The sequence below is a fragment of the Ixodes scapularis genome, unplaced genomic scaffold, assembly GCF_016920785.2.
Source record: "Ixodes scapularis isolate PalLabHiFi unplaced genomic scaffold, ASM1692078v2 PGA_scaffold6__148_contigs__length_123643588, whole genome shotgun sequence".
Lineage (NCBI taxonomy): Eukaryota > Metazoa > Arthropoda > Arachnida > Ixodida > Ixodidae > Ixodes > Ixodes scapularis.
Window position 1 is genome coordinate 63985874 of NW_024609881.1, and position 27980 is coordinate 64013853.

General features: G+C 44.2%; 1 protein-coding gene across 1 annotated transcript in view; it reads left to right on the forward strand.

The window, feature by feature from the left end:
* Nucleotides 1-1904: 1904 nt before the first annotated feature.
* The window catches only part of LOC120848654 (hydroxyacid oxidase 1-like), a 33713-nt gene continuing 7637 nt past the window's right edge, over nt 1905-27980 (forward strand). Inside the window, exons 1-8 of the mRNA XM_042294790.1 lie at nt 1905-1952; nt 2035-2228; nt 14065-14219; nt 16828-17074; nt 20526-20680; nt 21537-21628; nt 23792-23950; nt 27712-27781. Of these exons, the coding sequence (XP_042150724.1) occupies nt 1905-1952; nt 2035-2228; nt 14065-14219; nt 16828-17074; nt 20526-20680; nt 21537-21628; nt 23792-23950; nt 27712-27781 (1120 nt within the window). The remainder of the gene's footprint in view (nt 1953-2034; nt 2229-14064; nt 14220-16827; nt 17075-20525; nt 20681-21536; nt 21629-23791; nt 23951-27711; nt 27782-27980) is intronic.

Below are 27980 nucleotides of genomic sequence, written 5' to 3' on the forward strand. Positions count from 1 at the left end.
GGTGATAAGCGGACGTGTGTATGCGTCCGCTTAGAGAGAGGAAGTAACTTAAAAAAATATGGTAAAAATTAGCACGCTGTAAATCAAATTTAAAAAAAATACACCGTTTTTGTTTCTTCTTGCACGTGTTACCTCTCTTTTGTTTTACTTGACTTCTGCCACCACGCACATTAGTTCATATAAATGTTCTCTTTTGCTGTCCCACATGCATGTGTATATACACAGCGACTTCTTGTAAAAAGTTATTTTTTGGCTCCATTCACAGGCACATGTGAGAATCTGGAAAAAAAGCGGCGCCGACACGGTGCAGGAAATGTACCAGTACTAGTAACAGCCTGCACTTCTACATGATCACGACGCATTGTTTGTTCGTGCTGATTTTTTTTGCACAGTTGTATGTATGAACTCCTAGAATGCTCAACATGTTTTCCTGCTGCTTCCTGTGTAACGGGTTCCCAGACCTCGTCCCACTGATCTCCAGTGGACTTTTTGTCTGAGAGCCCCTCTGAAGGAAGCCTGTTGAGAATTGTGTTTGAAAACCCTAAACTAATGCCTGACTTTGCGAAGTTTGTTGAAATTCCAGTCCTGTCTACTTCGCCCGGTTATTCTATGTGTATTCTAAAATATACCCCAGCATGTAGGGAATTTTGTTAAATACGAATGCGAGTGATCCTTCTCGGCGCATATCCAACATCGTCATAACGAATCCCTGCTCATGAGTAAGGAAATAATAATGCTAGTGATTTAAAACGATAAAAACAGCGCCCACAAAAACGACAAGGAAAGAAAAGAGAACATTCAAAGAACTGACTTTGAAAATGAGGCATGTTTCGTCGAGTATTCGGTATAAACGTACACTTTCAAAAATAGGGTGTGCAGTACATACACACATTGTCCCATATATAAAACCTCCCAAATTACAATTCCACGTACAATCTACTGACATCGAACCGAACAAACGAAGTTCACGAGTGGCTTGGTAGTCGAGTGGCACAACATATTAAAATATCTAATGTACGCATTAAAGACTACAGGAAACCACCTATGGTTTTGCCATGGGCGAACACAGAACCCCGTTTTTTTTTTGTTTGTTTGTTTGTTTTTTTTCTGGGGGGGGGAAGTTTTGTAAGGATACTAATCTCCCACTTTTTTTTTGTGCACCGGGGGGTCCACCCATGTCAAATTGCCCTCCGAGAAGGGGGGAGGGGAAAGGGTCGACCGTGTTTGGGGGGGAGGGGGGCGGCCGCCACCGTCGCCCCCCCCCCCTCCCCCCCTTGGATCCGCACCTGGCTTTTTCTGGCACTGATGTAAAACCAGTGTTTTTTTTAAGTCTTCGATACGTTCGTTAGCTATTTAATAAGGCATATCAAACAGCTATCAAGCCGTTTGTAAAAGTTTGTATCGTCAGTCCAACGTCAGTTAACTGAACGTCGAAATGTAGTTTTGGCGCGTTATACATGGGACGAGGGATGTAAGTATACTACACCCCGCATTGCTGAGTGTATATAAGGCGCTATAAAACGAACTGGCTTATTCGGCGCCCGCATAGTGAAAGCTCGAACTTTAATCGAATATTCATGAGGTGGTGGATTTTATCTTGAGAAATTTGAAGAGAGCTTCTAGTTCCTGTGAAAGATTTACCCAGCAGACTTGCCAGTCTAACAAACGATAGTACTCGCAGACGACGAATTCAGTGATGGGTGTAACTTGAGGCTCCATCTCCCGATAGCTGAAGCAAGCAGACAACAGAGTGCGTCATCAGCTTACTGGGCCTATCAGGAGACTCCTTCTCGTTACAATTGACTAAAGGGCGATTTATTCGCTTTGCCGCTTTACTGCGATACCGCTTTTCTACTCCCGTGACGCCCCGGGAGGAATTCCGGTGTTTTGAGTTCATCGGGCACATGTGCAGATCACATCGCTTGGGCCTGATTGGTGTATACTTGAACGCTGTAAATGTATATCATCTGTTTTAAAACAGTTGCGTCTGGCGGAATATTTCCAACCTCAATAGCTGATCTACTCTGAACCCAGAAGCCGAATAGCAGTAGAACGGTCGAGTTAAACGTTACGAGGATGTCTGCTGCGAGTGAAGATGACGTGGTGGTTACGATCGAAGACATCGAGCGACTCGGAACCTCTAACTTTAATGCAACCGGCCGGGCCTTTTACAACAGCGGTATCGGACTGGAGCAGACACTTGGGGAGAACGTCGCGGCTTTCTCCAGGTATGGTAGCGCACTGCACGGGTTCACGTTTTGTGGCACGGCCCGGTCCGTGCCCGCTGAATCTTAGTCTTACTCGACCCAAACGCATGACTAGGTGAGCATCCCGAAGGGATGCTCACCCGATCATGCTCGGCCCTGACCCGGCCCAATGGGATGCTTACCTGATCTGGCCAGGCTCGGGCCCGACCCCGTGGGAACCCATGGCGTGCCTCATCTCTTAAATTAAAAGCTGACGTGGAAAGATGTTCTTACATTTGAAGTTTATTTAAAGTTTATTTGGTTTCTCACGGGCCAGGCCCGGTAGGAAGGTAGAGACAAAAGGCATTTCTGCCTGACTGGGCCTCTACCCCCCACAGTTCATTACAGCCCAACTAGGCATTAGTTGCCATAGGCGTAAGGAAAGTAAACAAAAATACATATATCTACTTAGCTACAAACATGCACACTTGTTGCACAAAATCGTAGAAATTATTTTACAAATATAAACAAGGATTAATCTGTCCTCAGATGAATACAATATTATAAAAAATAAGAAAACAATTCACAAAACGTTTTGAAATTCTAAACCTAGCTAAATAATGCCACACAAAGATGACTATCATTTGTACGACATTGATTCGTAATCACTGACGTATAATCACAAAATCATCAAAGCAGCAAAAAATTATTAAAGGAGCAAAATAAATAGAAAACAATTCGCAAAAGGTTTTAAAATTCTAAACCCAGCTAGATAATGCAACACAAAGATGACTACCATTTGTACGACATTGATTCGTAACCACTGACGTATAATCACAAAATGATCAAAGGAGCAAAAAAAAATCACAAAAGATATGTACACAAAAAGTTACAGCCATGTAACAAACACATTCGTCATTGCAATATTTGTAGGCGCAAAAACAAAACAATTTCTACTACGCGTAATATATATCGTTGTGTACAAGGGTGTGTCTGACGTTACTTTTGTATTTATTAAAAGACACTGTAAAATCAGTACGCCCTTCAAAAATGTTTAGTTATGTAGGAACCTGATCATTTAGTTTTCGTTTTCCATAATTTGCCCTGACCTTAGGAGTCTTGTGTTTGGCGTTTCTGAAAATATAGGGTTGCGGTGGCACTTCATTCATTTGATAGAGTTTTTCTTTGTATATTGTTTGCATAAGTTTAAAGTAATAAATCTGGTTTGCTTTAAGCATGTTATGTTTTGAAAAATATAGACTGCTATAAAAATCACGAACATTTCCTTGATAGTTTTCGAAAATGCGCAAAACCTTTTTCGGGAGAATAATTAATTTGCTATAATTTGTGGAACTGGTTGTCCCCCATGCCATAATTCAGTAACAAAATTTTGAGTAAAACAAAGAGTAATATAAGTTTTTGATAAGCCACTTTGGTAATAAATTTGCTATTTTATATATACAGCCTAGTGTTCCCGATAGGTCCCCTTTTAATTTGTTTACGTGAGTGTTCCAAGTAAGTGTTTCATGAAACCAGACGCCAATAAACTTTTGTTCTATAACCTGAGATATGGGAGTGCTATTATATATCAGATGTATTACACTATTGTCGTGCTTATTGATAGGTCCAAATATAATATACTTTGTTTTGTCCGCATTTAGTTTAAGCGTGTTTGTTTGCAGCCAGTCTGAAAGTTTTTGAAGATAATCATTTGCCTGTTATTATAAGGACGGTTTTCTATTGCTGCAGAAGAAAACATTGGTATCGTCAGCGTACATCACCATATGTGGGAAATTTGTGATGTCTGTTATGTCATTTATATATATGAGAAACAGTAGAGGGCCCAGTATTGAGCCCTGGGGCACTCCATGTTTTATTTCTAATTGCTGAGAAGCGGCGTTATTGACATGTAGAAACTGTTTACGATTTCGGAGGTAGGACTTGATTAGGTCAGACGCTACGCCACGTACACCACACGTCTGAAATTTTGACAGTAAAATATTGTGTTGTATCGAATCAAAGGCCTTGCTCAAATCTAGAAATAACCCGAGTGTATATAGTTTATTTTCGGTGTTGGTTATAATTATGTCTTTTATATTCGTAAGAGCAAGTTCAGTCGATTTGTCCCTTTGAAAACCATATTGAGATCTAGTGATTACGTTGTATCTTGAAAAAAAAACCTTTGCAATCTAACGTTTATCATGCTTTCAAATATTTTTGAGAATATTGGCAGAATAGATATTGGTCGGTATTTTTCTAGGTCATTTTTGTTTCCCCCTTTATGCACCGCACTAACCCTTGCGACTTTGAGTTCGCCTGGATATATTCCTCTTTGTAACATGTTGTTTATAATATGTGCCAGGACTGGGCTTATTATAATTGACACCATTTTAACTGGCAAGGGTTTTATTTCGCCAGCCCCAGCCGCTACACTTGTCTTTATATTTTTTTTTATCAAATTACTAACTTCGCATGGGGATGTAGGCTCGACCATTATAGGGCTTGAGATATTTGTAGTTCTATTTGTGGAACTGGTTTTACTATCAGTTTCCTTTTCTCGCGGAGCACCAACGTTTATAAAATTCTCATTCAGGGTATTTGCAAGTTCCTCACCACCTATATTTCTATCGTTTATAGTTATGTTATCCACACCACACCGGACATAGTCTTTATTTGTTAAGCTATTAACCATTTCCCACTCTTTCTTCGGGTTATTGTAAATACTATCAAACTTGCTCAAAAAGTATTCAAATTTTGCCCTTTTAAGGTCGGAACTAAGCTTATTCCTGATTTTTTTATTTTTAAATTCACTCCGCAGCGCTTTATCACGCGACCTCACGAAACAATGCTACATGTTATATTTTATTCTGATTCTCTTGTATAGGTCGTCGTCCACCCATGGCTTACGGAGTTTGGGTTTTGACTTTTTTCCCTGTACTATAGGAAATGCACAATCATATAACTTCTTAAATTCACTTAAAACTTGCTATAAGCAGTGTCTGCTCTTTCTTCTAAGTAAACGTCTCTCCAATCAAAACTCTTACCGAGTTCATGAAATATGCTATGTGTTGTTTCATTTATTTTTCGGTAGCAGTAATTAACTGGGTCAATTTTTTTGCCTTTTTTCGGACGGCGGCTTAGGCAGAAAATGGGCAGGTGGTCACTAATGTCCTGTGTGCAAACTCCAGGGTACAGCACAGTTTGCTATACATAACGTTTATTTATGTGGCACCCTCGCTTGTTATTCTGGTTGGTAGCGATATCACGTTTGAACATTTATAGGACAAAATGAGGTCATTTAAATCGGTCGTGTGAGACTCATTTGCAAGTGCGTCGATGTTTATATCACCCATAACCATAAAAGAGTGCTTCGTTAAACAAAGAAAATTAAGCAGGTTGACAAAGAAATCAAGAAACATGGATTTGTTTCCTGTGAATGGTCTATATGGAGCAACAACAAACATTGTTTCCATGCGAACAACTAGACACTCAATATTTGCATTGATTACAGAATATTTGTTCACAACAGTAACAGAAATAGAAGACTCTAGATATATCGAAATTCCACCTCCTCGTTTTTTATCGTGGTTTAAATTTACGCAGTTGTAATTCGCAAAACTTGGCAGTATCTCGTCTTCTCGCAGCCATGTTTCCGTAAACAACAAGGCATCAAAGCGCAAGCAGAGGGAATCGAAAAAGAAATCATGGGCGTCTTGTTTCTTTCTTATACTTCTGGTATTTAGATGAATTGCAGAAAAACATGGCTTGTAATTTCCGTATCTATCATTGAATTGCTCACTATTAAAGTATTTATGTCACTCAGCATACGTAAAGGTGATTAAACAGTATCAAATGACGAATGCGAAAGCTAAACGTCTTCGCCATTCTTTCCAAATCAGCCGTACACACAATCTTGAAAACATTCAAGCCATCATACTTACGCGCAAACACTTTTTCACCCGTAGTCCAGACGTAAGGAGTGTCCGCTTACGTCTGGACTGATTTCTTTAGCCTGATCTATAGATTTGTATAGCCTAATTCGGAAAAAATCTTTTATTGAGAGATGTGGGTCGACCAGGTCAGTCTATTCAATGACAATTAAAGCCCCAAAAGGCGGTATAACAAAGAATCCTTGCAACCTGTGCAAGGATTCTTCGAAGAATCCTTGAAGAATCCTTGTAATCATTGGTGAATTGCGGTGGAGATCGTAATTTTTGTTTTTCAGCTCGAATTATGTCTAACGTGTCCTTTGCCAACGCCAGCGTGTAACTATGATAAACCTTGGCGGCATTAAATCAAACTTGGTAAGCAATCCGCTACAAGTAACCGATTACTTATAATCCGTTACTTTTTCAAGTAATTTTATAATTGCAACGTTACTTTTTCTCCAAAATGATTTGTAATGTAATTTCGTTACAAAATATTGGTAACGAATTACTTTAAGTACTCGTTACTTTAAAAAAATAGGAGCATAATACAGTAACTGTAGCAATACGAGCAGAACATTCAGCGGTATAACGAGAGCAAGTTCAACAATATAAAAAACACCAGGAAGGGAAACATTGCCGAAAAGAAAACACGGCTTTTTATGTATGATCGGTAAATAGAACCACTAGAGAAACGGGCAAGGCTTGTACAAATATACGAAAAACAAATGTTAAGTAAGACAACGCCGAGTAAGCTCTCCGTCACCTTCCATCGTGTGGTTCTTCTTCTCCCTGGTAGGAGAAAGCTCTTCGTGTTTATTTGTTTTTGTCTTTTACACCGTTTCACCCTTTCCAACTTCTTCGACGTCTCCCGCGACCTGCACGGACATCAAACGCGAGTCCGTGCCCCCTCAAATAGCGGGTTCACAACTCGCGTAACAGACGATGTTGCCTCGTGCGAGGGGGTCGAATTCTTTTCGTCTTTGATGTGCGCTATTATATTCTAGCACGCTCTTGAGGCACGGCTGAAAAGCGCCCGGCGCCAGGCTAAGAGCGTCGTCTTCGAGGGCACAGACGATATTTTTCAAGGTTTACTTGCGTAGACATGGTGGTCGAGTCCACTACCCACTTTACAGTCAACTGTCAACATAAAGGGGGGGGGGGTAGGCCAAGGAGTGCTAACAGAGAAAGAGAGAGAACGCGTAAAAGTGGTGTGATCCTTTATTGTTTCGTGAGACCGATGGCCACCGCTACTCTCGATCTCTATGCCCTTCCCTCCCTTGGCCTCCACGAATATTGGTAAGAAAGTGAGAACCGATGAACAATCAATATCCTGTAACCGCCGTATCCGGTGGCCGTATGCTAGCGGGGTGGCTGGTGTGGTTGCAGCTTTCGGTGCCTTGTCAGCTTACAGGTGAACGGAGTGCACCTACACTCTTTCTCTTAAATACAATATTTTATTTTTACAAGGACTAGCATAATACGGGCGTACGAGAGATGAAAAGTAGTGTTGCAGAACTATTTTGAAAAATATCAAAAGTGTTATTGGGGGATCGGTGGCCGAGTCATTCCATTTTCGAACGCGCGAGCGCACGGAGGTGAAATCATGAGCTCCGAAGGAGCGGCGATAACGGCCCTCGCCGGCCGCGGTGATTCTGTTTTTCCCGGCTCAAGTGAGTACAGGTTTTTGTTGCCCCAGCTTCCATCAGGTGATTCAATGAAGAAAGCGGTCGTCCTTCACTGCGACATGGCCGGGAGGCCATACAGGATTGAGGATTTCCGGCAACCGCTCGACGAACTGGGGGTCCTCAGGGAGGTAGCCGGAATGGGGGCGTACCAGATGTCCCATGTCTGGCTGCTTGACCTGAGGACCGACGCGGCCAAGCTCAAGCTGGTGAACGCAGGGCGGCTCGCTGTCAAAGGACGCACCTGCATCGTCGTGGACCCCTCCAGGCAAGAGGTGCGCATCAAGCTGCACTGGGTGGCGTTCGACATGTCGAACGACACCATTCGCAAGGCTTTCTCGGAGTACGGCGAGGTGAAGGACGTCGCGTCCGATCGCTGGAAGGTGCCGGGCTTCGAGGGAGCCGAGTCTACCACCCGGATAGTGCGGCTGGTACTCCGGGAGGGTGTCAACCTTGACCGCCTCCCCCAACAGCTGCGCTTAGGAGGCGGCTTGGTATTGGTCGTCGTGCCTGGGAGGGCCCCAGTATGCCTCCGGTGCCGTAGGACGGGGCATATACGTCGAGACTGCCGGACTCCCAGGTGCTCCGAGTGCCGCGCGTATGGCCACGAGCGTGATGACTGTGTCCGCTCCTACGTCCGAACCGTGGGACGAGGAGTCAACGAAGACCACGTCGACGACATGATGGACGAGGAAGAGGCGGAGAGAGCGGCCGCGCCCGTGAAAACCCAGGCCGAACAAGCCAAGAGCAACGACGCTTCCGGCACCTCCCCCGAAGTGAACAACACCGTGCTGCCGGACAAGCCGTCGACTACGGCTCATGCAGATCCACCTGCAGTCGAGCGCTCGACGGTACCTCCAACAGGGAGCGCCGGCTGGGCAGCTGGTGCTTCGCCATTGCCAGACGAGGTCTCCATCACGCCAGAGATGGACGTCGAGCTGGGCTCTGCGAAGCGTAGGCTCGAAGACGTCACGGACAGGACTGGTCAGGAACTTCGGCTGCGTCAGCTCGAGCGCAGGTGGAGAATGGTGTCGGGTGGGAGCGGAGTGGATGGCCACCAGCGGTCCGGCGCAGACCGAGGAGGACCACGCGACAAACTGTCGCAGTGAACGGCAGTGTAGGCGGGTTGGTCCTCACTGACCCATGGTCTCCTTACAAAGTCCTGTCCGAGTAGCGACCCTTAATGTCCGAGGCCTCTCAGATCGCAGGAGGCAGAGGCAACTCTGCCGGCTAGCAGTCGAACAGGACCTCGGCATCATCGCTGTGCAGGAGACCAAGGTCGAGGGTGAGGACCAGACCAACTTCATGGTTAGACCTTTTTCGGCGCGTTATGAAGTGTGTGTTAGTCACGCGGTTGGATCGTCAGCGGGCTGTTTGTTGTTAGTGCGCCAGAGGTTGGGTGCAACAGTCGAGGCGGTGACGAAGTGTGATTCAGGGCGCTTTGCTGTATGTGATTTTTCTCTTTCATCGTATGATTGGAGGGTCATTTGTGTGTACCCCTCCAATAGGGTTGATGAGCGGCGGGAGCTTTTGATTTCATGCATCAGTATTGCAAAAGTGATCGCCTTATTATTTTTCTTGGCGATTTCAATTGCGTCTGCTCTGCTGGGGACAAGTCCAGCTCAACGCCTTATCGCGATTTAAGCACCGAGAGCCTTCTGAGGTTAATCAACGAGTCCGGCTTTGATGACGTCGGGGAATGTTTGAGGAATGGCCGCGAAATCCTGTACACCCATTTCCAAGGGTCGAGTCACGCCCGTCTAGATCGAGCGTACGTTTCTTTAGATTTGATACCATTATGTTTTGAATATCGCGTGCACCCTGTTTCCTTTAGTGATCACTGTCTAGTTTCCTTTTGTATGCGTAGTAAATCCCAAGCCAGGAAAGTCTTCAGCTGGGAATTATGGAAATTGAACGCGAAACTGTTGGAGGATGACGTTTTCACTGTCGAAGTGCAGGCCGCAGTTGAAACACTGGAGAGACAGAAAAAATTAGGGTATGGTGTGAGATGGGACCTTTTTAAGCAGGAAATAAAAATGAAAGCGTTAGAGCGGGCAGGCGTACTTAAAAGCACTGAAAGGAGCAACGAAATGTTATTGCGTAATAATTTGCGGATACTGCTAAAGGAAGAGACTAAAATGCCTGGGGCATACAAAGATGATATTTCTTGTGTGAAAGATAAACTCGAGATTCTAGATCGGGAACGATATTGTGGGATGATTGTTAGAGCCAGAGCCGAAAGATGGTCAACAGGCGAAGCGCCAACTAAGCGTGCGCTGAGCCTCGAGAAAAGATATGCTCGGCGTAACGAGATAACGGGGGTAGAGAGGAACGGATCACTTACGACCGATAAGGAAGAAATCGAACTCGCATTTTTCGAGTATTACAGTAGATTGTTTGCGTCCTGTCCAGTAGATGTCCAGCTTTTTAAAGATGAATTTTTGGGTTTCATGCCGCGCATAGATGACGAAACGAAAGAATTACTAGAATCGACCATCAGCGTAGAGGAAGTGGTCTTTGCAATAGAAGCCCTAAACCCGGGAAAGTCCCCTGGCCCAGACGGCCTAAGTGCAGTTTTTTATAAGACTCAGAAGCGCGAGATTGCCGCAGTCCTAGCCACGGTATTCAATGAAGCATATGATTTGAATATGTTGCCTCCATCTTTTATGTCGCCGCACACAGTGTTAATTCCCAAAACAGATGACGCAGTTAAGTTGCAGCACGTCACAGCGTATCGGCCGATCAGTCTGACTAATGTCGACTACAAAATTTTAATGAAGATCTTAGCAAGGAGATTGCAATCCGTAATATCGGAAATAGTGGGGCTCCATCAAACTTGCGGCATTAAAGGAAGGACTATTTGCACCAACATCCACAAAGCACGCAGTGTTCTGGAGTGCTGCGACGCAATGCGTACTTGCGTTGCGATGCTCCAGGTAGATTTGGAAAAGGCTTTTGATCGCGTGCCTCACAACCTGCTTTTAACCATTCTCGATCATGTAAACGTCGGCACTGTTATCCGTGAAGGTGTCAGCATGGCGTACAACGGTTGCTCGACGAGACTTATGGTGAACAAGTCGGTTGGAAAACGTATAAAAGTGAATCGATCCGTCCGCCAAGGGTGTCCTTTGTCACCACTTCTTTTTTGCATTTACATAGAATCCCTTTGCATTAGTATTTTTAAAAACAGTACTATCAGTGGTTTTCAGCTTCATGCGACCGAAGTTAAAGTGTTAGCGTATGCTGATGATATTGCAGTGTTTTGTTCCAACCGCGAGAGTATTGTTCAAGTCGTTCACACGCTTAAACGTTATTGCGAAGTCAGTGGCAGCTCTGTTAACTGGGCCAAGTGCCTGGGATTTTGGCATGGAGAGTGGAGCTCTACTCCTAGTTCGTTTGCCAACATGCAGTGGGTGACCACCCCCGTAAAATATTTGGGCGTGCCTCTTGAAAATTATCGCGATAGCGAACCCTATTGGCGACGGCAGGTAATGGAGCTTCGCGAAAGAGTGGAAAAAAGTCGGAGGTACGATCTGTCTATTTTTGCACGGGCCACAGTTTGCAATTTGTTTTTTGTCAGCAAACTGTGGTACGTTCTACAAGTTTTGCATTGTTCGCGGGTAAATGTGCAGAAATTGCACCGGGTATTTGCAGTGTTTATTTGGGGTTCCACGTGGGAGCGATCGAGTAGGATGAATCTTTTCCGGCGCGTACGCAATGGGGGCCTTAGTTTGACGCATTTGTTTTTACGTCAGGTTGTTAATCGGTTCACGTATTTTCGGGACATAAGTGACCCCTTTTTGCGCACCGTTTGTCAAGTGAGAGTTGCAAGCAGGTTGCCTTAGTTGATTGTTTCCACGTCATCGATGTCGGGTGGTATTCACGGATATTTAAAAAAAGTCGTTGCCTCATGTAAATTTCTGTTACCTCGTTTTTCAGTTGAGTATTTGAGTGAGGTTCCTCGGAAAAGATTGTATAAGGCTGTGTGCGATACTGTGTTTCCTGTACCTCTATACAGAGCCTTATACTGTGCAGGCCCAGGGCAAGATGTCTTGAAGCGCGTTAAGCGTATGGTGGTGCCCGCAGGCACCAAGACTTTCTTCTTTACATTACATTCAGGTACACTGCCGGTCAAGACATGGCTAAACGAGAGGGGACTTTTTGTACCGTGGGGGGATCACTGCTTTTTATGCAAGAAGCCAGAGACGGTCGAACACGTGTTTCTTGAGTGCTGGGATGGGGTCTTCTTCTGGGACGTCCTCCAACGTACCCTGAAGAAGGACCTCCCCCTGGATGCGAATGAAATCCGTTATCTATCGGTTAAAAACGAGGAAGGTTTTCCCTTTGACCTGGTTATGCTGTTGGGTCTGCACAGTATTTGGAAGTCCCGAATGGCTCTACACAACGCTGACAATAATGTACGGGAGGCGCGGGAATATTTTCGTGAAAGTGTATCTCTGTTAGTTGAAGTCAACAGAGCACAGAAGTGCGAGCCTGAGTGGCTTCCGCGCATTGAGGCACTTTTGTCCATGAAACAATTTTAGCCTCCGACGCCAGTCACTTCGGACTGGTTTAGTTTAGCCTTGCCCTGCTTCCTATGGTTTGAGCGATATGCCTGCCTGTTTGACAATGTAAAAAAACCCGGCAATAAAGAAAAAAAAAATCGGTGGCCGAGTGCGCTGAGGCGCACACCCAGCTCGACGCGCGTGGAGCGAATGCTCGCGCTGCAGAACCCAGGGATCCTGGGTTCGAGCCCCCCCCCTGCCCGTTTCTATCTGGATGAGCATCGTACCGGCGTGCGGTCGTGTATCACTACTGCGTGGTGCACGTTAAAGACACCAGGTTAGCATTCGTACTGCACTGGCAAAATTGCTTATCTACAGTGTAAACCAGTGTCGCCCCTACTGGCAGACCAACCTTACGCTGTATAAATCACTAAAACGTCCAATTTGACTTTGACTTTGATCAAAATTGTTTTTATTTTTGTTTTCTGGATAAGTGTACGGAAAAACTAACGTGAAAGTAAAATGTAACGGAACGAGTAAAATTATCCGTAACTTTTCAGCGAAAGTGATTTGTAACGGTAATTGATTACATTTGAGGCTCGGTAATTCGTAGTCGTAATCCATTAAATTTTTAAGTAACGAGCACAAGTCTGCCTATAATCGGCTGAAGTTCACGTGGCCGCTTGTTTGTTTTGGCTACGAATCGAGGGAGTTAGAGCTACTTGTTTTTCTCGAACTTGTTCCGCGAATGCCCTTGCGCGAAAAAAAAAGGAAAAAACTAACACGAGTTTTATAGGCTATGAATGTCAATGAACAGTTCTAAGCGGTATTTACCAAAAGTACAAAAATTGTTGCATCGCCTCCTTAACTTTGCAACATGTATTGACGTTTACGATAAAAGAGAAAGGCGGATCATTTGCCGATGGCTTATTCTTCTGCGCTTCTTCAGCCTGTCCTTGAGCGCTTGTCACCTCTACAGCTTCCTCGTCTTTGCTGTTTGGGCGCTGTTTGCAGCCTAAGTATGGTGTCTGAAGCACGTCTTCGACTGGTGTGTTTAGCGTCCTATCCCGCCCATACATCAAAAGTGGTCCCGATGAGGCAACAAATGACGCGAGTGTCATGCTGTTGCCTGTCGCGATCCTTGCGGTTGGCCGTAGAAATGCTGGCAAAAAGCACGAGTGAACGCGAGTGTCGCTGTCGTCACGGCGTCCCGTTAGGCGTCCCAACTTCCGGCTGCACTAGCTTCCGTGAACTGTCACCGTGGAAAGCGACCTGCAGCAGAACAGGCATCTGCTACGTACACCATAACTGTTGGGACGCCACCAGGGTCGCGACCGGCGACAGCATGACACTTCTATGACGTCATCAGGCGGAAATCGAAGGACCACTTTTGTGGCCGCGGTAAACACACCAGTCAAAGACGCGATCCAGGCACCATAGCCTAACTCCCCAGCCGCTGTGACTCCACACGCTATCCTTCGCATCGCCCCACGACTGTGTGCTACTTACGCTAAGGTGCGGCTTAATTGCGTAGGAACTTTTGTTTTTAAGAAGCGTTTAGGCGGGTGCGACTTCCAGACCAGGAATTTCGGTATATCAAAGTTTTGAGTCATACGAAGTCTTTCAATGTTAGCTCACAGACGGTGCAAGCGCTCTAGTGTGTTCTCTCGCTCTAAGCTATACAAGCGGGTTACAGCGCTGTCTGTCGCATGCAAACGCGTTAGCCAAAACCAGTTTTCAAGGCTGCATAATGTTTCCACAGGCTGCGCCTGCGGCCGAGAGTACTCCGCAATGTAGCTCAAAGGAGGATAGAAGTAACCCTCCTGGGAGACCAGAAGCTGTCCATGCCGGTTGGAATCTCTCCAACGGCGTTCCAAAAAATGGCACATCCGGACGGAGAAATTGCCGTAGCGAAGGGTGAGTGAAAGAGACGGCATCTGCTAAGTGATTCAGTCACACGTTGTAGTGGGTGATGTAAGGAGCTATTCTTCTTCAAAGACTCATGTAAACTATAATGCCTCAAAGCATGTAGTTGACAGGCAGCTTATAACCTTGTTAATTTTGATGGTTTTTGCCATCACGCGATACTCATTTCATTCTTTCTAACGAGTGATAGGTAAATTTTAAATCCCCCGCACGTGTGACGCGCGATGACTTTTTTTTTAAGTTGACAGTGACTTAGATACTACCAAAATATTTTCCAGGCTTCTTTTACAGCCTGTAGCTCTGCTGCAAGGCCCAATATTATTTTGGTACAGTCACGCGATTGCCCAAGCGCGCGTATTGTACCATGCTAATTGTTAAATGCTGACTACCTAACTAGAGATCTCTATCAATCTAATAAAAGCCCGTGCGTCTACTTTCCCACACAACACACGGAAAGCCATTCACCCAATTTAAGGAGGCACTTCAGAGAATGACGATGACAAAACATATATTTAGACCAAAAAACGCTCTCTGAGGTATGACAATGCAAAACGTCACGCTTGCATTGCTGAATGTCACAACTCAGGCTGCGTTTTTTTGGTTTAATAATATGTTTTGGCATCGTAATTCGCTGAGCTGCTTCTGTAAGTTCCGATGATTGGCTCTCCGAGTGTTGTGCTGGAAAGTAGAGGCACGGGCTTTTTTTAGAAGCCTCTCTTCACTTGTTGACGTCACGGCTATTTGCCAGAGCACAAGGGTCTAAGAGACTAGGTTTCTTATTTAAAACAGCGGCAAAGATTGAGAGCGTCCGTCGGCCTGCATTTGATTTTATGAAAGTCGGAAAAATAAATTGAGCGTTCCCTCGAAGGGCGCCTGGCACTCACCCCTTCAACCTACTCGTCATTTACCCGCACATCACTCTTGCTGCCTTTGCCTCGATCTCCGTAGGTATCTTCTCAAGCGATGAGGCCAAGAATGATTTTGACGCGTATCAGCATGTGAAATGCCACGCAAAAGGAGGAGTCGCTGATTTGATTTTCAGGAGAAGCCCTAAAAAGTTCTGTGGTTTATTTCACTCTAAGTGTGACCGCAACCGACGCTATGATTCGCTTGAGCCAAGATAGCAGCGTCAAAAGGGAAAATCACGGCGCGCGTCGTGTTTGTCTTTTTCGCTCAACAAGGTAAATGGGCTTAAGCGATAAACTGGTGTCCTGTTCACCAAGCAAAAGTGACCCCCCCCCCCCCTCCCCCCCTGGCTGCCGCCATGTTGTAAAATTTTGACCACTAGACACGTAACCATACCGAATTCCGAGGACTTCACGCAAAACTTAGCGGAGGTTTGTTATGCTACCGCTTTAAAAAACCGTTATAAGCTATTTCTCGATACTGTTAGCCCCAGGGGCAGGTCCCAGCTCCGCTAAAACCCCAAAATACAGCACCGCGGCTGACGGCACGTAGCAGAAGCATTGCGAAGGGGCCCGAGTTTCGTCAAAAAAGCATATTTTGAATTTAAAAAAAAAATAACTTATTTTGTTGGTACCGTTATTAAAGATCGAAAGGCAATTATCTCTTATCGGTACTTCGTTAAAATCTAGACACAAAAATATAAGCTCACGTGTCTGGTGGTTAAAAATGCGAAACATGGTGGCAGCCGGTTGGAGGTAACTTTCAGCTGCCAGTTTGTCGCTCTAAGCCCCCGAACTCGATGGTTTTTCACACAGCGTTGGACCCATAACCCTTCGTTTCTTTTTTTTTTTTTTGTGTGTGTGTGTGTGTGTGTTTTTTTGTTTTTTTTTTGTTTTTTTGTGCCGGACTGGAGTAGCCGGCGAGATCAAACTAACAAATACGACGAATGTCATCACGGTGCCCTTTTGGCGCTGCTTGATGGGTTTCGTCGGATCGTAGCATTGGCTATAATCCTAACTAATGTAAAACGGAGTAGGGGTGTCCCAATAGCAGACATGTGCGCATAGTGGTTAGAATCGAATAGGAGAGCGTCGTTGCCAGCCTTCGACTCGCAAAAGGAGGCTCTCAATTATAACCGGTTCTCATAAAAGTGTCAAAGCCGCGGTTGACACTGCGCTATAGTCGATCCAAAGCAATATTCGACCACCTCCACTGTAAAAAAAAAAAAAAAAGAAAACAGACGCGTCTCCAGAGTCGTTATTCGTACGAACTTTCTCGGTCCATCGAAGTTAAGTGCCCATACCACCTGGGGTCCCAAACTCGTCAAACACAAAGTTTGGGCAGAAAGTTCCCTGAGCCCGCCGATTGGACGTCGGCGAAAAAAGCGCGAAGTCATCATCGTAAAAGGCCAATCGGTAAGCTTCGTCAACTTCGGCCCCGAGTTTCTGTTTGACAAGTTTAGAGGCCCTGCACTAAACGAAGCCTGCTCATTCTGTGCCCAGTGGTAGCTTCTCCAATAAAATACGCTGAAATGTCGGTACTACGTCGGCTCCTGCTCTCTAGGCAATGTTTCTGTAACCCTCCAAACATGCGGAGAAAAATAAAACCTAAGCATTTTTGCGGAAAGTTGTTGGGAGATCACAGTAGGATTTCTGCTGAAGCCAACTGACTGTCCTACGTCCTCTTGTCGCAGCGGCCCAGGCTGCTGGAACACTCATGACGCTGAGCAGCTTCAGCAACGACTGCCTCGAAGACCTGCAGCGAGGAGCTCCAGGGGGACTCCGCTGGTTCCAGCTGTTCTTGTTCAGGGACAGGGAGTTCACTAGGGACCTCGTGAAACGCGCTGAAAGGTCCGGCTACCGCGCCGTCGTGCTCACCGTCGATATGCCCGTGAGAAAGACGCCTGACTTTGCCAAGATGTCAGACTTCTGCATACCGGAGCACCTCAGGTGTTTAAAACTCCTCAACCTATGTGGCGCCCAACACCTCTTAAACTTACAGAACTGTATAGACTTATGTACAAAGTAACCTGCCCATCCTAAAAGGCACGCATCACCGCACAATGGGAAGACAATCGATTAGCGGAACGGGTTATATACATTATTTGCCAATAATTTGATAATGCAAGTTCAGAAACATCAGAATACACACGCACATACTAAAAAGGCGAATCCACAGCGATTGATTGACTTAGTCAATCGCGCCAATCGAACAAAAAAAAGGCCGTGACATTGCACATGTCACGCTACTTGATAGGCACCATCAACGCGTTGTGTCGCCCTCACTGAGAGTGAAATTAACACAAAGGTCCATAGCTGGTTAAACTACACAAGAAGATGATGCATTAAAATTATACTTGGTTTCGTCGTCAGACAAAACAAGTCGAAATTCGCACTTGGGTCTCTGGACTAGTACAACATAAAGTTGAGGCCGAAACTTTACGAAACGCACCGATTGGGCTTCGGCGACGAAAGCGCGTCGTCGTCGTCGCCCCCGTCTAATCGCCGCGCTTCGTGAACTTCTGTCCAAACTTGGTGTCCGCCGAGTGTAAGCTCCTGAACGTTTCGTTGACGCTTCTTCAGCGCCTTGAAAAGTAGTCGAGACGTAGGCTGCCGCTTTGCGGCTATAGGAAGGTTGCTTTTAAAGAAGGAAAACACTTTTGCAGATAGTTTTTTTTTTTTTTTTTAAGCGAAAGACGGCATGAACGCGGATATTCCGTTTAGCCTTATGTTGTTGTTTTTTTTTTCTTCTTTTTTGTTTTTGGTTTGAACTGAAAAAGATGTCGGAATATGAATCCTGTGAAATAAAATTGAGAACGAGGTAGTACGGAAAATGTCGTTTCGGGCGCCACTTTGTTTTTCTGTTGGAGAACTTTTTTGCTGACCGCTAGTCTAAGCTGAATTCTAGTTTTGCATCAGCAACATCATCCTCTAACTTGCACCAGTAGTTGCAATAATTAACAAATTTAAGGCGATGTGATATCTAAACCAAAGGGGGGCCCAGTGCCTAAGCAAACTATTATCCACCAGCACAAGAAAAATACTCAAAAAACCTTTGTGCTGCCTAAACTTAAAAAAAAAAAGAATTGTTTAAAACGGCTGGAGTTTTGCGCTATATATTAAATTCCCCAGTTCATGGTTCAGCGCATTGCAATGTGGAATTATCCGCAGAATTTTCAGGATAGTAGTGAAAGATTTCTTGACATGTTTGTTGGAGTGGAAAAGTTTGTGAACTTTTAGTTTTTACTTAATAGTTAAAAAACGCATAACTCAGTAAGCTGGTTGAGGTTTGTTTAAGAGCGGTAAACATTAAAAATTTCATGTTTCATTAAACCAGATTAGGGTTGTTCCATATTATACTCATTTGGAAGCTAAAACAGCACGGTTGAAGCTCCGCCCACAGGACAAACGTGGCTCTTTCAGCTCCTTCCACTTTTGAAGAAAAAGTACTTAGCCTGCTCAGCAAGTTCGGCTTCATGTGTGAGCAAAAGGCGTATATCTCGATGATTATAGAGCCAGACGATAAGTTCGTCCTGCCTGGTTTTCGAGCTCGGCGAGGGGTAGGCGAATGCTGTACAAGGTGTAGACTTCGTCGCAGGGAGCCTTCTTGTGAAATTGTGCAGGCAAGTGATATGCTTTTTCAAGCTCGTCATGCGACTGATCCCGACTAAGAGAGGTTAATGGGTTTTTAGATGACTAACGTCTACTTTGAAGGCGTCATTTCAGTACGCAGCCTTCAATGCTCCAGATTAAAAAATATAGAGATGAATTTCAGTGAAACAACTTGGCAGCGTACTGCTTTTCTTGTGTTCTCTTTACTTCAGATAGGTCACTGCAAATAAAATTTGATTCCGCAGAACCGTGTAAGATAACACAAGGCAGAAGTCATTGGAATACAAAGATATGTGGACGGCATTATAAACGAACTGCGGCGACCGTACAAAGCATAGAGAGTCAGAACTCATGTACGAAAAATAAAATATCACACATTCCCAAAAATGCGATAACTCGTCTAGGCTACTTTAGACAACTAGATAAATTCTTGCACGTAAAGCATGGAACGGGTAAGCAATTTACCCGGGGTTAGCAAAGGCCGTAAAACGTCGGCATTGAAAACAATCTTGATCTGGCTGGACGTTTCACGATGCCATATGTTGAAAGAAGTCCGTTCTTAAATTTAGTGAACGTGAACAGCAGGCGTACTCAAATACACTTTGGTGGGGAAGAGGCGTTTCATCACTAAAAAAAAAAATAAAGCGAGACAACAATTTTATCAGCGGGCTACGTACCTGCATCTCTTTCTCTCCGAGGATTGTAAATTTGTTTTGTGGCATCGACTGCCGTCAGCTTACGTCAAAGTGAACTTATATCAGTTGACATAAACACTTATTTCATTTCATTTCATTTATTTACTCTCAAGGCCGAAGCATTACAGAGAGGAGTGGTGAAGCAAAAAAAAAAAAATACAACATGAACATAAACACAGCAGGGAGATTACAAAAAATGGTTGCAGATGGCGCTTTTGAAACGGTTGCTGTCGGTGATTGAAGCGATGGAGGCGGGGAGGTGGTTCCAGTCTGTGCAGGTTTTGGGAATGAACGAGTGGAAGTGCAAATTGGTGCGGCTGCTTGGGACGCCAACCTTGAACTGATGGTCGCTGCGGGACAACGCTAAGTCGCGCCAAAATTCGCCAGTGCGCCGGGACATTGAAAACACGCGTGAACGAGATGGGACGTAGAATGACTAAGATGATGACTATACGCCACACGTGGTTAACAAGGAGCAGCGATTCCCTGATGAGTCAAACGCTGTCTGCTAATCCCACACGCAAATTGCGACCCCATTTAAACGCTGGTTCCTACGCTTGTGTTTTGTTGCAGCCGAGTGCGTTGGGCAGCCTTCTAGTCCCTATCGACGAAAGAATACAGTGTCCCGCTGGCACCATCTATGATGTTGCCATGAAACGGCATTTAACTATATATTGAAGGTTTTTGTTTAATTTGCGAGATATCATGTTCGTACGACCCATGGAAAATGGCGGTTTGTAACATTGCCAGAGTTTGTTGTAAACCAATGGGAAAGATAACGCGCAAAATGTTAAGAAATATACGAAAATCGCAAGTATTTAAGAGCTACTCCATGGAGGGTGCCAGTATGTTATCTCGTCGTAAGGGAGCAGAAGGCTGCGTAACGCCTTTGGTTGCAACCAAACGCAAGCCCGTGAACTAGCCTCAGCTTGTTTCATAACCGGCGTTTTTACCTGAACCATTGCAGACTCGGGTACTGCACTTCTTTATCAGTCAGTTAAACTTCGCTCTCAAGTCCTGGAAGCTGAGACGCACCTGGAAACACGTCCAGGAGTGTCGCTTTACCGACTCTACTTTTATCGCAGACACGGCAACTTTTTGGGAATCTCCAGGCACGAAGACGCAAACCCAAAAGTGGCGGGCTATGATGACCTCCACGATCCTTCCGTCACCTGGGCGGACGTCACGTGGTTGAGAAGCATCACGAAGCTACCTGTGGTTGCCAAAGGAATTTGTACAGGTTCGTTGTTCTGCACACAACTGTCCACTGGCGGTTATTAGGAATGGATCACCGAACGGCAGGTAACATAATTAGAGATGGCGAAGTGACAGAGGTGCAACAGGTGGAATGTCTAAATAGATGCAATATTGAGGATGAACCGATAAAAAAAATATGCGTTTACTTTTTTTGCAGAATTCGTAGACCGACAAATACGGCTAAAAATGCAAACAATCCCAGCAAATGAAAAATGTTCAAAATCTTATTTGACCAAAAAATTTTAAAAAATTGCAATTTGCGGCGGGAATGAAACATTGCGCTCCTTGTCCTATCACACAAAACATTTGATTTTGTCCCCTAGTATCCTGAGCTTTGTAATTCGGTAGGATCCTTGTAATTGTTCATCGTTATAGGAAGCTTTGGAGCTTTGTAGAAAAGTGAACTTACAGATGGTTTCTTGAGTGCAGTGGCAGGTAATCCACTCCGGAGAAGCCAGTCGCAGACAAACACCGAGGGATTTCACTAAGTCTGCTCTTAGTAAATTAGGAACCGTAATTCCGCTCGGAGTTTTCATATTTAATATACTTTTATTATAGTCTACCTCTTGTTAGATACTAGGGATGCCAAAAATGCTATCTGATTTCACAAGGCAGGATTAGCCTCGTATACCTGCTTTATTTTTGCACACTGAGGAAAGAGTAGAAGGCAGACAATGTCTGGCTTTTCGCCGGGGCTTTTTATTGTCAGATAAAAAAATTTATGTAAATGAGTCCTTTTACAGATAAAATTTATCAGTGTACTCCTCTAGAACGCATTGATTACTTATGAACTACTTTTAAATGCTTTTGTTCATTAGAAACCTTTTTATCTAACACAGCCAAAGATGCAGAGGAAGCCATTCACTACGGAGTTTCAGCGATATTGGTTTCTAATCATGGAGGAAGACTCCTGGATGGATTACCTTCGACAGTACGTTTTGGTCACTTTTTTATAGGCTAAGTTTTTTTTCATACGCTGTTGGCTATTTAGGAGTCTGTAGTGTAGGAGTGGTAATGATGTTGATGAGAGTTTTAGTGGCGCAGCAACAACGGAAATTATAATGCGCCAAGCTTGACATATTTAGGTCATATTAAAAAGACAATTAAGCCAACGGCTAAATAAAAATCTTGACGGATATTACGTGTTTTTAAATCACATTTATTACAAGTTGGAGGTGAACTGAAGTCGGGGTCACACTGCTTATACATCATACAAAAGAGCCTGCATACAGATTCAGATGCGAGTCACCGCGAGACTTGTGCTTCGAGTGCCGCATGGCAATGCGTTCAAGGAACAGATTTAGCACGAGGCATTCGAATGACAGATATTACAGTGACTCGTGTTTGCAGATTTTCATAAGGATTCTCGCACGACAAACGCATGGTGTGGAATGCGGAAATTCATCGTCGGATACCATTAGTAAATAGCGTCCCTCTACAACGGAAACGCAAGTTGGCATGTCATAAAACAGTGCCCGCTTAGTAAACCTTTGCAGAAGAAATATCGGCTGTCTGAACAATTTAATATTATAAAAAAAAATGCTGGCAAAATGTCTTTTTGCTTTGGAGGATTTAGGAGCAATCTCAATATTGTACCAAGTAGCTGATTTCTTTGGACCGAAATTTGTTTTGTGTTTGGCAATAACCCAACTTGATACTTTTCTTTGGTTAGAATTTAGATATATTGGGCACAAGCTGCAGAAGCGCCACAGTTAGGCTCCACCTTTCGTTGTTCAGAAACGTAGCCTGGCAACTTTGTACCTAAATAGTCAAAGGCATGCAAGTATGGGGCTTTACCTTTCAGTTTTTCAGTTGCCATCTGAATGTTCCAGGCTACAACTCCCAAGAAAATATCAGAATCCAGTTTCATTGCTGGTTGTTTTGGGTTGTCGCATGATATTTTTGGCTTATATATCTGGCATTTTGGCAATTATGTGGCAATCAACACTAAAGCTACATGGGACATTTCACCGTTTATCTGGCTAAAAAAAAGTAATTTGGCCGTAATTACCACTTTTATAGAAGAACCTTATTAGATGCAAGTTAGGTCCATACGAATGCCAAACTTGGGCCAAGCTAGGGTTTTCACCGGTGTGCGACATGTGAATAATGCATTCATTCAGACTTCGCCTACAGGCGTTATAATTAAGAGCAGCATGGCAGCTCTTGATTTCTTGAATGGAAGTCTATTTTGTCTTTTATCGAAAACGGTCAAGATAGCAGATGACCCTAAGTCAATTTTTTTATCCTATAATCATCGTCGACACATGCTTATCTCTGGAATGTCGTGCCCACCACAGTGCCGTTAGCGTCACAAAACCCCGTTTAAAAGTTGTCGTCGATGGAATTTTCGTTCGTTTACAGGCAGAAAGTTTCATCTTATCAAAGCAATGCTGGTCGGCAATTTTCGTTTTGGTGCTCTGCATTACCATCTTGTACATTCTTGCCTCTATGAACTCAACGTAATGGGGAAAGAACACAAATTTAACACGTTAGAAATTAGAATAAAATGATATAAAAAGCTACACATATGCAATAGGTGCTTATTATTAAATTTCAGCCAACGTTAGATTATTTGCGCAGTTTTGAGTTAATTGAACGTCTTGCGAACGCCTTTGTTGAACTTTTCGCTGCGTAGGAATATTAACCTTCAGTGCTCCGTACAAGGAAACTAACTGACTTGTAATGTGATGCGTGTTTGAGGTGTGCGGTATGTTCCATGCAAGTTAACAATTTGTTCTTCTTTTAAATCGGTGGCGAGTGTGCTAAGTGTGCTAACCTACCGAAGCTCGCTGCAGGTGGACGAAAGCTCGTACTGCTGAACCCAAGGGTCTAGGGATCAATTCTCCACACCTGTCCGTTTCAATTTGGTTAAGCACCGTACCTGGCGCGGCCGTGCACAATCACAAAGCGTGATGCATGCCAGAAAATTTGGGCTTGATGTGATACTGCACTGCTCAAATTTCTCATCTACAACGGAGACGCCTGATGCCCATTTGGAATTTTCAGCTTACTAACTTCACGCCGTCTAAACATACACGCAGCACAATTACTGTTCAATATGACAACCACACTTGTCTCGCTCTGCTTGCAGATCGAAGCCCTCCCTGATATCGTGAGTGCAGTCCGTGGCCGAGTCGAGATCTACATTGACGGCGGAGTCCGTCGAGGCACTGACGTGGTCAAGGCGCTGGCTCTCGGAGCCAAGGCAGTGTTTATTGGACGCCCAGCCCTCTGGGGGCTAGCGTACAACGTGAGACGTCGCATTTTTTTGGTTCATAAGCTCAGTGCTTCCAAGGTCAAACGTTTTCGTACTTTCAATAAAAGTGACACTGCAATTTAGACTAGGATAAGGACGCAGTAAAAAACTGCTCCATCTATCAAGTGTTGATTAGCTTCTTTTTTCATTTGAAGAGGACGGTGTTTCATTTTTGCCTCGGAATGTTATTTTCCATAAAATAACCTATTTGCTATTAACCACAACCTTGTGGCAAAGAGTCTTTAGCATTCAACCAAACACAAAACGACAGTCTTTTGCGATTAGACATTAGGAAGTCCTGTAGCCCATACGAAATTCCTAATGCTTTTGTACATAAGTATGCTGAATGGCGTTCCAAGTTTCTTTTTTGGATTTACTTTTCTAGTTTAAAAACGGGTGAGGTGCTACTAGACTGGAAAGTAGTTATCGTAGTGCCCATATATAAGAGTGGCGAAAAAAAGAGTTTTTGCAACTATAGGCCAGTGTCGCTTTTAAGTACGTGTAGCAATGTTCTCAAAAATTTTATTTTTAAGCATATCATAACTTTCCTAGAATCAGAAACGTTCTTAGTTGATGAACAGCACGGTTTCCGACGAGGATACTCGACAGTGACTCAACTTCTTCACACGATCCACAACTTTGCCTCAGCCATCGACAATGACGGTTAGGTTGACACTATTTTTCTAGATTTAGCGAAGGCGCTCGATAGAGTTTCGCATAGGAAGTTATCACATAAGCTGAAGCAAGTACTTGGCAATGAATATCTCCTGAGGTGGCTGGATTCTTACCTCACAAACCGCAAACAGTTTGTTTGTGTGGGCAAAGCTGAATCCACTGAGTTACCTGTTCTTTTTGGAGTGCCTCAGGGCTCGATGCTCGGTCCGCTGCTGTTTTTGGTTTTTATAAACGACGTGCGAGTAGATAAGCCCTCTATACAATGTCGTTTTTTCGTTGATGACTTTGTATTATTTTCCCAGATATCTAGCGTGTCAGATCAAAAACGTTTAGATGACAGCGTTAAAAATATTTTTTGATAGTGTCAGAAGAGGCAAATGAATTTGAATGTTAAGATGTGTGTGCAAATGTTTATAACGCTGAAAAAGGTTCCCCTTTTCTTTTCCTGTACCATTCACTCAAACGCTTTAGAAGTAGTTGATGAGTATAAATACCGAGGTGTTACAATCACGTCAAGCTTATGTTGGGCTCATCACGTTGGACAGGTTATTGCAAAAGCGTCCAGTCAATTGTGGTCGTACCGAAGGGCTATGACCCACTGTACAGTCCCCCGCAATATGAAAGACCCACTGGGAGCGCCCGGCCGAGGCTGTGGCTCGCGGGGGCGTTGCGTGCGCTTCGGGCAGTTCCATTCTGCTTCGAGGGGAGGATGCTCACTCGAGGCTCAGTCAAAGCACAACGCGCTTATCAGTTTGTGCTGAGTTCCGAGTGAGTGTCCTCCCCTCGAAGCAGAATGGAACTGCCCGAAGCGCACGCAACGCCCCTGCCAGCCACCGCCTCGGCCAGGCGCTCCCAGTGGGTGTTTCATATTGCGGGGGAGGATGCTGACTCGAGGCTCAGTCAAAGCGCAACGCGCTTATGAGTTTGTGCTGAGTCCCGAGTGAGCGTCCTCCCCTCGAAGTTGAATTGAATTGCCCGGAGCACTCGCAGCGCCCCCGCCAGCCACCGCTTCGGCCACGCGTTCCCAGTGGGTCTTTCATATTGCGGGGGCTGTACTTCTGAGACGGAGCTCACGGCGTATAAATCTCTAACCCGGCCTCTGCTGGAATATGCTGATATATTATGGGACCCTCATTCACAATCGCATGATGATCAGTTGGAAAGCATTAAAAAATCTCTTAGATTTATTTATAATTCGTACGGCAAAGACTAACGTGTGACACGGTTGTATGCAGCATCCGGTCTAACCGAGTTATCACGTAAAAGGAAATTAAAACGTTCGAAATTTTTGCATAACATAATGCATGATAAAGTTGCTTTGAAATTTGACAGGTATCTGCAGTATAATGATAGCCGTGATACAAGGCAGAAACATGAAAAACTACTGTGAGTTTCGTTGCAAGAAAGATGTTTTTAAACATTCAATTTTTCCTCGAACCGTGTGCGAGTGGAACGCGTTGTCTCACAGCCTGACAGCTTTTGTTTCTGCTGCTTCGTTTGCTAGTGCAATCGGCGAGCTTTTCTTTGTTGCCAATGAATAAGTTACCTGTTTGTTTTATTTCCATGTCTGTATTTACGCGAACTAGCATTCTCTGACGTTATCCTTCCACCACCATGCCTTGACCCTAAAAAGTTGGCCGGTAGTTTTCTCAAATAAATGAATTAGGAAGATCAAATATTAGCTCTGATATAAAGTGTCCGCTTGCAGAAACAGAACCTCATTAGACCCATGATAGCCCCTAAAAGATGTTTATTGAACTTTAACTCGTCTATTATTTTGTTTAAATCAAGAGTCTAGTTCTTCTAAAGATGCTTAAAAGAAAAAAAACTTTTCTTACTATGAGTCAGATTCTCTCTCATTTATATATTGAAGAAATCTTCATGGACTCAGTCCCTCTAATTGAAGGATATGACAGGGACATGCTTAACGGAAGTAGCCCTAAGCCACAGTTGCAACACGATACTTTCGGACAACATTCTGAAGCCGTTCAGTCATGGGCGCACGTGCGTCCGGGCATCTTAAACACCCATCAGAGCAGCACACGTGCACTCTTCACTATTTCTGAAATAGCTATTTGAGAGTATAGCGTGGCAACTGCGGAAACGCGTATTAGCAGTTAAACGTGAGTTAATCGCGGTTGAGGTTGCCCATGTCACACCAGTATAAGTCAGTTAAATAAGTAATACAATTGTACGAAAGTAAGCGTGCTGTTGTTTTATGACATGACTGACAAAATATTTATTACATTGAAACTACTTCGTCGTAGTAAGTGATACTGGATTACCACTTTCTTAAGTCATCCGAGGCTGGGTGGAGAACAAGAGTAATCCTTAGTGGAAGAGAAAGGAACATAACGACAGAAAGAAACGATTGCCATTTGTGAAATGCCTAATATTTGTAAGTGTGACGCAGCCTTCTGTCGCTTTGTTTCTTCCTCTTTCACTTTATTTTTTTTTTTTTATTATTATTATTCCGAACCCCATCTTATTTAGTTTGAGAAAGTTGTAAGTCTACACAGGTTCACATACGCCGTCACGGTTCGATTAAAATCAATAAAAGTGACACTGCAAACTTTCGAAGAAAAAAAAAAGACAAAACAATGTTTGTGATAGAAGTAAAATTAGTTCCGCCAAATAGATGAAAAAGTCTAAATTTAATATACAGCGTGTTCTACTGGACAAAGAAATAGGAACTACGAACTCTGGACAAGGGACGCGAACATGCCCTCTAGTCGAAACGATATGTGATCGTTTTTCCTGTGAAAGACATGTTTGTCGTCTGTTGTCTGCAGTTTGTAATATTGTTTCTATGCCATGTTAAGAATTAAACTATTCTAGAATTCTATGACTTACATTTTATGTGAGTATATAAACTTACTCAATTTCCTGTCCCTCAGCCATCAGTAACATGTCACACTCGACACCTTTGTAGCCCTGCGGTTCTTCTCCAATCTTCGTAAACAGTACGCTTTTTAAGTTATGGTATCACACTCATTTCTAGGCTGCCATTGATATGTATACCTATACTTGTCATCGCCTGGGGAGATTAGAATTCCTGATGCGTGTACTAAAACCCGCAGGGTGAAGCGGGCGTGCGCCAGGCGCTCGAAATCTTCAGGGAGGAGCTGGACCGGGCTCTCGCATTGATGGGTAAGTCGAAGTTTTTGTTCGAGAGACATGTAAAGCACTATTGTTACTTACGGGCCTATAGTCACTGATAGATTAAGAACGGCAGGGCGTGTCTTTCGAACAACTGGCCTTCAGCACGCACTTCATGACTTCGGCGGTGCTTTTGCTGCGCGCGTAATCTCGAGGTGCACGAGACATGGAACCCTGTTCGTGCCGTTCT